Raw genomic sequence first — 9,593 nt, forward strand, 5'->3', positions numbered from 1 at the left:
TATATTTCTTTATATATCTTATATTCCTTTCCTATATCTTTTCTTCTATTCTCTCTCTTTTTTTAAAAATTTTTTTTTTTACAAATATGACATACAAGACAAAAGAAAAAAACATACATAAAAACATATATATACAACATTTGGGAAATGAAAGTTTCCCCACTTTTTTTTTTGATATTTGATCAGAGAATTACACTTCTTTTACATAATATTAATTTTTGAATTCTTTCTATTCTTTCATTGATATTGTATTTTGATATTTTTCCTTCTATCCTTCATTGATACTTTCTACTATGAATATATTCTCTGTAACCTTTGTCATGTTTTGGACAAAATAAATAATTTTTGAAAAATTAAAAATTGAGAATATTATTATTATTATTTATTAGATTTATATGCTGCCCCTCTCTGCAGGCTCGGGGTGGCTCACAACAGCAGGAGCCCTATTGGATGACCACTTAAACATGAGCTAACAATGTGCAGTAGCAGTCGAAAAAGATAATACAGTCCTTGATTGTATAAACAGAGGCATGGAATCAAAATCACATGATGTCTTACTACCGCTTTATAAATCCTTCACTAAGACCAAACTCAAAATGCAGCATCCAGTTTTCATCACCATCTTACACAAAGGATGTTCAGACTTTGGAGAAAATGTAGAGAAGAGCGACTAAGATGATCAAAAGCCTGGAGACTAAAACCTACCAAGAATGGCTGCAGGATTTCGGTTTGCTTAGTCTAGAGCAGGGGTAGGCAAAGTTGGCTCTTCTATGACTTGTGACGTGTGGACTTCAACTCCAAGAATTCCTGAGCTAATCATGCTAGCTCAGGAATTCTGGGAGTTGAAGTCCACATGTCATGGAAGAGCCAACTTTGCCTACCCCAGGTTTAGAGAAAAGACAATGATGGCCTGATGGTAGGTTGACAATGATGGCCTGATGGTAGGTTGGTTTACCATGAGCTTAGTTATTTGCTTGCAGACATTTCATTACCCAACTGGTTAACATCATCAGTGCTAGAATGGAGGGTATTTGTTGAGTGAAGGAGAAAGAGGAGGGGGAGGGCTGAGTATGGGGTGGAAAAGGGAAGGAGGAGGAGGAGGAGGAAAAGGAGAAAGGGAGGAGGAGGAAGAGGAAGAAGAGAAGGAAAGAAGGAAGAGGAGGAGGGAAGGAGGAAGAGGAAGGGGAGGAAAACAAAAGATGCTAAGACACTGGAAAAACAATGCAGAGAACAGCAACATATGATTTGGAGAGGGGGCAATTGGAAGCTAAAACATATGAATAATAGTTAAGCAGGGGTGTCAAACTCAAGGCCTGTGGGATCCAGATGGGGTGCTTAAATCTGGCCCACAGGACCACCCTGGAAATAGGAAAGAATCAAGTGGTGCCTCCACTGAGCTTCATTTTTGCTGTCAGAGGGTTTCAGGAGGCTATTCTGGCTGGAAATGTAGGGCTGGGGGGCCACATGCAGCTCCCTCTGAGTTCTATTTTCACTGGCAGAGGATTGCATGAGGCCATCCAGGTCAAAAATGGACAGTATGGGGGCCACGCGTTCCATTTTCCCTGGCAAAGGGGTAGCAAAACAAACAAAGCAAAATGAGAAATGTTTCTTCCCCTTTTGCATTTGAGCATGCAAGTATGGACAGGAAAGGAGAAATGGAAAGAGGAAAGATGAAGAAAAAGAAGGGAAAAGGGGAAAGAAGAAAAAAGAAGAGGGAAGGAGAAAGGGAAAAAAGGAAGGAAAGAAGGAAAGAAGGAAAGAAGGAAAGAAGGAAAGAAGGAGAAGGAAGGAAGGAAGGAAGGAAGGAAGGAAGGAAGGAAAGAGATTCTGAAGATAGTGAGGAGGGATCCGAGGGAAGTCCTGCCTTAGCACTTCACCACAGGTACCCCCAACATGAGTGATGTCAAACTAGCCATGCCCACCCTGACCCTGACCCCCCCACCCAGGTCAAACAAAACACAAAGAAGAGAGAGTCAAGCTATTCTCCAAATCATCTCAGGGCAGGGCAGGACAAGAAGCAATGGATGGAAACTAAACAAGGGGAGAAGCAACCTGGAATTAAGGAGAAATTTCTCTGCAGTTAGAGCAATTAACCAGTGAAATACAGTAGTTTGCTTTCAAAAGTGCACCAACACCGGAGGCCTTTAAAAAGAAACTGCTACAGCTATTTGTCTAAAATGGTATGGGCTCTCCTGCTTGGGCAGGGGGTTGGACTAGAAGACTTCCAAGGTCCCTTCCAACTCTGTTATTCTGTTATCATTTGGTATTCTGAACCAGCCTATTCAGCCTATTTCTGCCCATTGAGTACAATACATTGTGTGGCTTTCTTATAGGTAAACTGCTTTTGCAAGCTGAGAATGAGAAAGAATGAGATAGAGAATGAGACAGAGAAAGAATGAGAAAGAGAGAGAAGGAGAGAGAAGGACAATATGAGAGAGGGAGAATGCAAGAATGAGACAGAATCAAAGAGAGAGAATGAAAAAGAGAGAGGGAATGAGAGAGAAAATGAAAGAGAGAGAGCAAGAGAGCAAGAGAGCTGCAAAATTCAGAACACCTCATTATCGCTATTTCACTCTTTCATTCTCTCTCATTCTCTCTCCCCACTCTCCATCCCCCCCTCTATTGCATTCTCTCTTTCATTCCCTCTCTCTCATTCCCTCTCTCTCTTTCTTATTCCCTTTCGTTCTGTTTCATCCCTCCTCTCTTTTTCTCCTTCTCTCCCTCTTTCATTCTCCCTCTCATTCTTTCATTCTTTCTCTCTCTCATTCTCTCGCCTCCCTCTCACCCTCCCTCCCATACTGTCCCTCTTTGTCTTCCACTCTCTTGCATTCATTCTCTCATTCATTCATTCATTCATTCATTCATTCATTCATTCTCTCTCTCTCTCTCTCTCCAATCACGCCATAGTTACTCAGGAACGACGGGCAGGCGGGCGGGGGAGGGGATATGGGACAACCCTTTATACTTTGCCCACGTTCCGAGAGACGGCGTCCAAGCTGAACTCTACCCAGACCAGGACGCCCGTCTTCTCTCTACGGATCGGAGTTGTCAAAAGAGTAGTCTGCGGCAGCAGCAACGGCAGGTCTGCCGTTGAGACGGAGAAGACCGGGGATGGGGGGTGGGGGTGGGCATTTAGGAACCCTGGAGAGCATCAGTCCGGGCACCCAAAAGAGTTTCTCTTGGTTTCTCTTTCCCGATTCGGGCTCCCGCGTTAGAATCCGTCGTGGGGTCGCTCCGGGTGGGTTTCCTACTCCATTGAGGACATGTATACTGCATTATCAAAGAGTCGGTCCATCTGAACTCCATCGCATTGTCAACTATCCCATAGTCTCAGCAGCAGAGGGCAGGTTACAGTCAGAGGATTCTTTCCTCCTTTCGCTCTTCAAACCTCTTTCATCTTCCTCTGTTCCAGCCCCCTCTCAAAATAGGCTGCATCTGTGAGACAATGAAACCTTGGGACACCCTTCCTTATTTTGAGCAAGTCTATTTCACTGTGGCTTCCCTATCAGTAAACTGATTCTCAGAGCAGAGAATGTGATGTTTTAGGATCTGCATTATCTGATCTGTGTTTTTCTCTCTCTTTCTCTCCCCCTCCTTCCCCCCTCTCCCTCTTTGTCTGTCTGTCTCTCTCACTGTGTGTGTCTCTGTCTCTTTCTATGTGTGTGTCTCTCTCTCTCTCTCTCTTTCTTTCTTTCTTTCTTTCTTTCTCTCTCTCTTTCTTTCTTTCTCTCACTCTCTCTCCCCTTCTTTCTTTCTTTCTTTCTTTCCTTCTTTCTCTCTCTCTCTCCTCTCTCGTCTCTCACACACTCTCATTCTCTCCCATTCACTCTCTCTCTTTCGCTCTCTCTCTCTCTCATTCGCTCTCTTTCTCTCACACATACACTCATTCTCTGTAATTCTCTCACAGCCGGTGGGTGCCACTTCGCGCCTCTGCCCTTCGAGGATCCTGGACGCTCTGCCCACGCTCAGAGGCCGCCCGGGAATGGACTCTGCCCTCGCTGAGCTCCACCCTCCCACCTCCCTCCCAGACCAGAACTGGCAAAAACAGCAGCCTGAAGACCAGGTGGCGGTAGCGGGCAACGAGGGCTGATCTGGCGTTGAGACGGAGAAGGCGGGCAGGTAGCACTCGGGGATCTTAGAGGACATCTATTCGGGCACCCAGAAGGAGACTGGCGTAAGTGTCCTGCATCCTTCCCGGGGCGTCGGCGTCGGGGGGGGGGGAATCAACGCTGTTTGTTGGAGAGGGAAAGGGACCCCCGTCCAGTGTTCGCGCAACCCACGGAGCAGAAGCGGCCAAGAGTTGGCGGGACCCTGGCTGAGCTTCGTTTCTCTTCCCTGATTCGGGGTCTCGGACCCCCCCCCCCCCCAATCCGATTTCCCTTCAAGTTCTAGGTGCCGTGTGAAAACCAGAGAAGGGTCCATTTCGCACCCAGGTTTTATCCTCGACCGAAATTCAGTTTCAGAGCCTTTTGCACTAAAGGCTGCAGCCTTTTCTGAATCCTCACAAAAAAAGAAAAGTCCATTTGGTCCAGTGGGGCGGCATAATTAAGCGTTAAACATGGGGGCGGGTGTCTTCTCTTCACTGATGTAGAGCAGGAGGGGGCAGGGTGACAAACAAGCCTTGCACGCAGAAACAAGCCTTGCACACAGAAACACACACCTGTCTTTGGCAGGCATGTCCTGATGTTGCAGGACCCAGCAAGAGAGGCAAAGTGGCCAGTGCTTTTCTTAGGATGGTCAAACTTTTGAAGTTCATGTAAATCCCAGATATGCACAGGTAGGTAGCCCTCTTGGTTTGCAACAGTTCATTTAGTGGCGATTTGAAGTGACTGCAAAGAAACTTAAGACCATTCTTCCCACTTACTGACCATTGCAGTATCCCCAGGATCTCATGATTTACGTTTGGATGCTCAACACAATTGATTCACATTTATTTGTTTGTTTGTTTGTTTGTTTGTTTGTTTGCTTGCTTGCTTGCTTGCTTGCTTGCTTGCTTGCTTGCTTGCTTGCTTGCTTGCTTGCTTGCTTGCTTGCTTGCTTGCTTGCTTGCTTGCTTGCTTGCTTGCTTGCTTGCTTATTTATCTATTTATTTAATTTGTATGCCACCCCTCTCCGCAGACTCGGAGCGACTCACAACAGCAACAGAAAACAATATATAATACAAATTCAATAATTAGAAAGCTATATATGACAGTTGCAGTGTCCCAGGGAGGTCATGGGATCCTCTTTTGTGACCTTCTGACCAACTAAGTAAATGGGGGAAGCCAGATTCCCTAAATGAACATGTTACTAATTGAAGAACCCCAGTGCTGGTGAGAAAAAGTCATAAAATGGAGCAAAGGTCAGTTAATAAATTTCTGGCTCAGTAAATAAATTTCTGGCTCAGCAATATTTATTTGTTTGTTTGTTTGTTTGTTTGCTTGCTTGTTTATTTTGTCCAATACACAATGAGAGTTTTAGTGGGTATATACATAGTAAAATACATGATGAAGGTTATAGAGAAGATACTCATAGTAACATATATCTATGAAATAATAGAAAAGAAGATATAGTAATAGAACATATCAATGAAAGAATAGAAGAAGAGATATAGGAATAGAAGAAAGGTATAGGAGATATAGGAAAGCAATAGGACAGGGGATGGAAGGCACTCTAGTGCACTTGTACTTGCTCCTTACTGACCTCTTAGGAATCTGGATAGGTCAACCATAGATAATCTAAGGATAAAGTGTTGGGGGTTTGGGGATGACACTATGGAGTCTGGTAATGAGTTCCACGCTTCAACAATTCGGTTACTGAAGTCATATTTTTTACAGTCAAGTTTGGAGCGGTTAATATTAAGTTTAAATCTGTTGTGTGCTCTTGTGTTGTTGTGGTTGAAGCTGAAGTAGTCGCCGACAGGCAGGACGTTGCATGATATGATCTTGTGGGCAATACTTAGATCTTGTTTAAGGCGTCTTAATTCTGGGCTTTCTAGGCCCAGGATTGAAAGTCTAGTCTCGTAGGGTATTCTGTTTCGAGTGGAGGAGTGAAGGGCTCTTCTGGTGAAGTATCTTTGGACATTTTCAAGGGTGTTGATGTCTGAGATGCGATATGGGTTCCAAATGGATGAGCTGTATTCGAGCATGGGTCTGGCAAAAGTTTTGTAAGCTCTGGTAAGTAGTGTGAGATTGCCAGAGCAGAAGCTACGTAGGATTAGGTTTACAACTATTGAAGAATTGAAGAACCCCAGGGATTCGCTTAACCAGTGCTGGTGAGAAAAGGTCATAAAATGGAGCAAAGGTCAGTTAATAAATTTCTGGCTCAGCAAATAAAGTTCTGGCTCAGCAATATAAAATTTTGGGCTCGAGCATTGTCATTCATTGGGCGCTACCTGTATTCTCATTCTACCAGAGGTTCCCCAGTTGCAACTCCTAAAATTCTGCAGACCACATAGGTCTGCACATCTGGAACATGGAGAATTCTCATCAGAAATGGCTTCTTGGAAGAGTCACAATGCAGAAGCCAAGGGGCTAAAGCTGAGTCAGAAGTGCACAACAACATGGACGGTTTTTCAAAGGAGTTGGATTGTGCAAAGGTTGTGCAAAGGAGTTGGAATCTTAAAGGCTCTTTGAGATGGTGGCCACCTACCAACTGGCACCTTGCACTTCCTGTGGCGTCTCCAGGATCTGGGAAAGGGAAAGAGTAGAAGGCCAGCTGTTGAACATCCAAAGAAACTCAGCTAAAGTTGCTTTTACAGGACACCCTTTGCCAAGGAGCTTTAGAGCTGCTGTCTCAGGTGAAAATGGTTCATGTCTCAGCACATTGAGGATGCCCAGCTATGGCCTGAGCCCTGATGGACCTTGTCGAACATCACAGGTTCTGTGAGCAGCCACTGTTCTCAGGATTAGGGAGAAGCTTTGGGTGTACTAGTAGCAGTGGGTGGCCACCAGTGGTTTGGAGAACTGGTAACAGTGTGCCATTTTGCTTTGTTTTTTAACCCTCTGCACATGCGCAAAGCTTTCTGTGCATGCTCAGAGGGTGAAAAAAATCACACATGACAGTGGCTTGCACATCCAAATCATGCAGCTTCCCAACCAATAGGGAAGGTAAGTAGATTTCACCACTGGACAAGGGTCTCTTTTGCAATGCTTAGAGGCAGCCTGTGAGTTTCCATGGAAGGCGTATCCACATCGATTGCCAAGCCAAGCCTTCACAAAGACTGCAAGGACCTGCTTCCCTTGGCTTGAAGGAGATGGAGCAATGCAAAGCTTGCAAAGCCTTCGACTCAGTGGTCCACGACAAACTACTACTAAAACTCAAATCCTATGGCATCTCAGGACTCCTCCACAACTGGATTACTGCATTTCTGTCAAGCAGGCAACAAATTGTGAAAATTGGTAGTGCCATCTCCATCTCCACCTCTGTCATAAGCGGTGTTCCCCAGGGAAGCGTACTAGGTCCTACTCTCTTTATTCTCTACATCAATGATCTCTGTGACCATATCGAAAGCAACTGTGTTCTTTTTGCCAACGATGTGAAACTTTTCAACACCACTGATAACACACTTACTCTCCAAAAAAACCTGGACTTTGTCTCAGACTGGTCTAACACCTGGCAACTTCAAATATCAACCAACAAATGCTCTATCCTCCACATTGGCAAAAAGAATCCTAACCGCACATACGAACTGAATAAACAATCTCTCACTGCCAACCCACACTCAGTAAAAGACCTTGGAATACTAATATCGAATGACCTAAGTGCTAAAGCCCACTGCAACAATGTTGCTGGAGTAGGAAGAGAGGAGCCTCCTTCTGAAAATATTCTATAGAAACATAGAAACGTAGAAGACTGACGACAGAAAAAGACCTCATGGTCCATCTAGTCTGCCCTTATACTATTTCCTGTATTTTATCTTACAATGGATATATGTTTATCCCAGGCATGTTTAAATTCAGTTACTGTGGATTTACCAACCACGTCTGCTGGAAGTTTGTTCCAGGGATCTACTACTCTTTCAGTGAAATAATATTTTCTCACGTTGCTTCAGATTGTCTCCCCTTGTTCTTGTGTTCACTTTCCTATTAAAAACACTTCCCTCCTGAACCTTATTTAACCTTTTAACATATTTAAATGTTTTGATCATGTCAGGGTCCCTTCTCACCCCATCTGCCTTTCTTCTCTCTTCCCAGGGAGATGGTGCAGCTCATGCAGTGGTTTTGGAGACCGGAATACTGGCTACCTCCAGGGATCACCTGGGAGGACCTGAAAGAGACAGAGGACATCCGCTATCCCCAACCCCGTCACTTGCTGCTCTGCTTCCCTATCACTCTCCTTCTGATCACCATCCGATTCATCTTCGAAAGGTAAGTTCAGCCAAGACCAAGGAGCAGAGGAAGGAAGAGACCCTTCCCCACCTATTTGCAGAGACCTTTTCTTCCCTCTCCACCCAAATGCTTGAAACAGTGGGATATAATAACACAGTTGGAAGGGACCTTGCGGGTCTTCTAGTCCAACCCCCTGCTTTGGTAAGATCTTAAAAACTTCCACTGTTGGAGCATTCACAAATTCTGGAGGCAAGCTGTTCCATGGATTAATTGTTCTACCTGTTAGGAATTTTCTCCTGAGTTCTGCATTGCTTTGCTCCTTGATTAGTTTCCACCCATACCTTCTTATCCTTGTGTGCAGCAGCTGCCAAAAAGCCAACACAGTTCTAGACTGCATGCTGTTCTGTTCAAGACAACTCCCTGATGTTATGTTCCCAGATCATCCTGACCCGGACTAAAAACTCTTCATTTGAAATGCTTATATTTGGTCTTTTTGAAAGTCTTTTCACTTGGAAACAAGTTTGAACATTTCTGCACACATGGAAATGAAAATTGAAATGAAACAATTAATACTTATTGGTTTATTTTGCTGATAAAATGTGCGCCCCCCCCATTTTTGTGAATTTGTTTTCAATGTATGCATAGTTTTGCTTGCAAAATGCGTTCTATTTTACTAAACCTGGTGTTGGATTGGTAGCTTGAACATTTCTGAACATAATGATATGAAAATTGAACTGGAAAAAATGATGCATATTTGTTTATTTTGTACATAAAAGTCTACCCCCCCCCCAGTTTTCAATTATTTCAATTTATATAAAATTATGCTGTTAATTTCAAACTTACATACTTGTTTTTAGTAAAATGGATTTCTTTCATAAAATTAGTTGTCTGGCTACAATGTGCTTGCTTTTGAAAAGGATATTCCAAATATTTCTAGCCAAATATATATAAAAAGTGAAAATAATGGCACATAGCAAGGACGAGGGTGGGGGGTGGCCCTTTTGTGGCAAAAATAAACAAATAAGAATAATTTTTTTCAGTTCATTTCTATTTTTCTTATGTTCAGGATTGTTCAATTTAGTATATCAAAACTTTTGGGGGAAAATTCCTTAGAGATTTGTAGCCTAAAAAAATATAAATTGACACGAAATTCAGAAAAAATGTAGGGAGGGGCTTTTTGATCAAAATAAAAATATAAGCCTCAATTTGTTCAGTTCCATTTTCATATCATTATGTTCATTAATGTTTAAACTAGTTTCCCAGTGGAAAAAGTTTTCAAAAAAA

The 9,593-nt window shown here is 43.4% G+C and overlaps 1 protein-coding gene across 1 annotated transcript in view; it reads left to right on the plus strand.

The window, feature by feature from the left end:
• Positions 1-4,169: 4,169 nt before the first annotated feature.
• Positions 4,170-9,593, plus strand: part of LOC139156793 (ceramide synthase 4-like) — a 31,290-nt gene continuing 25,866 nt past the window's right edge. Inside the window, exons 1-2 of the mRNA XM_070732895.1 lie at positions 4,170-4,174; positions 8,175-8,348. Of these exons, the coding sequence (XP_070588996.1) occupies positions 8,179-8,348 (170 nt within the window). The 5' untranslated portion in view covers positions 4,170-4,174; positions 8,175-8,178. The remainder of the gene's footprint in view (positions 4,175-8,174; positions 8,349-9,593) is intronic.

The sequence above is a fragment of the Erythrolamprus reginae genome, chromosome 1, assembly GCF_031021105.1.
Source record: "Erythrolamprus reginae isolate rEryReg1 chromosome 1, rEryReg1.hap1, whole genome shotgun sequence".
In the NCBI taxonomy this organism is placed as follows: Eukaryota; Metazoa; Chordata; class Lepidosauria; order Squamata; family Dipsadidae; genus Erythrolamprus; species Erythrolamprus reginae.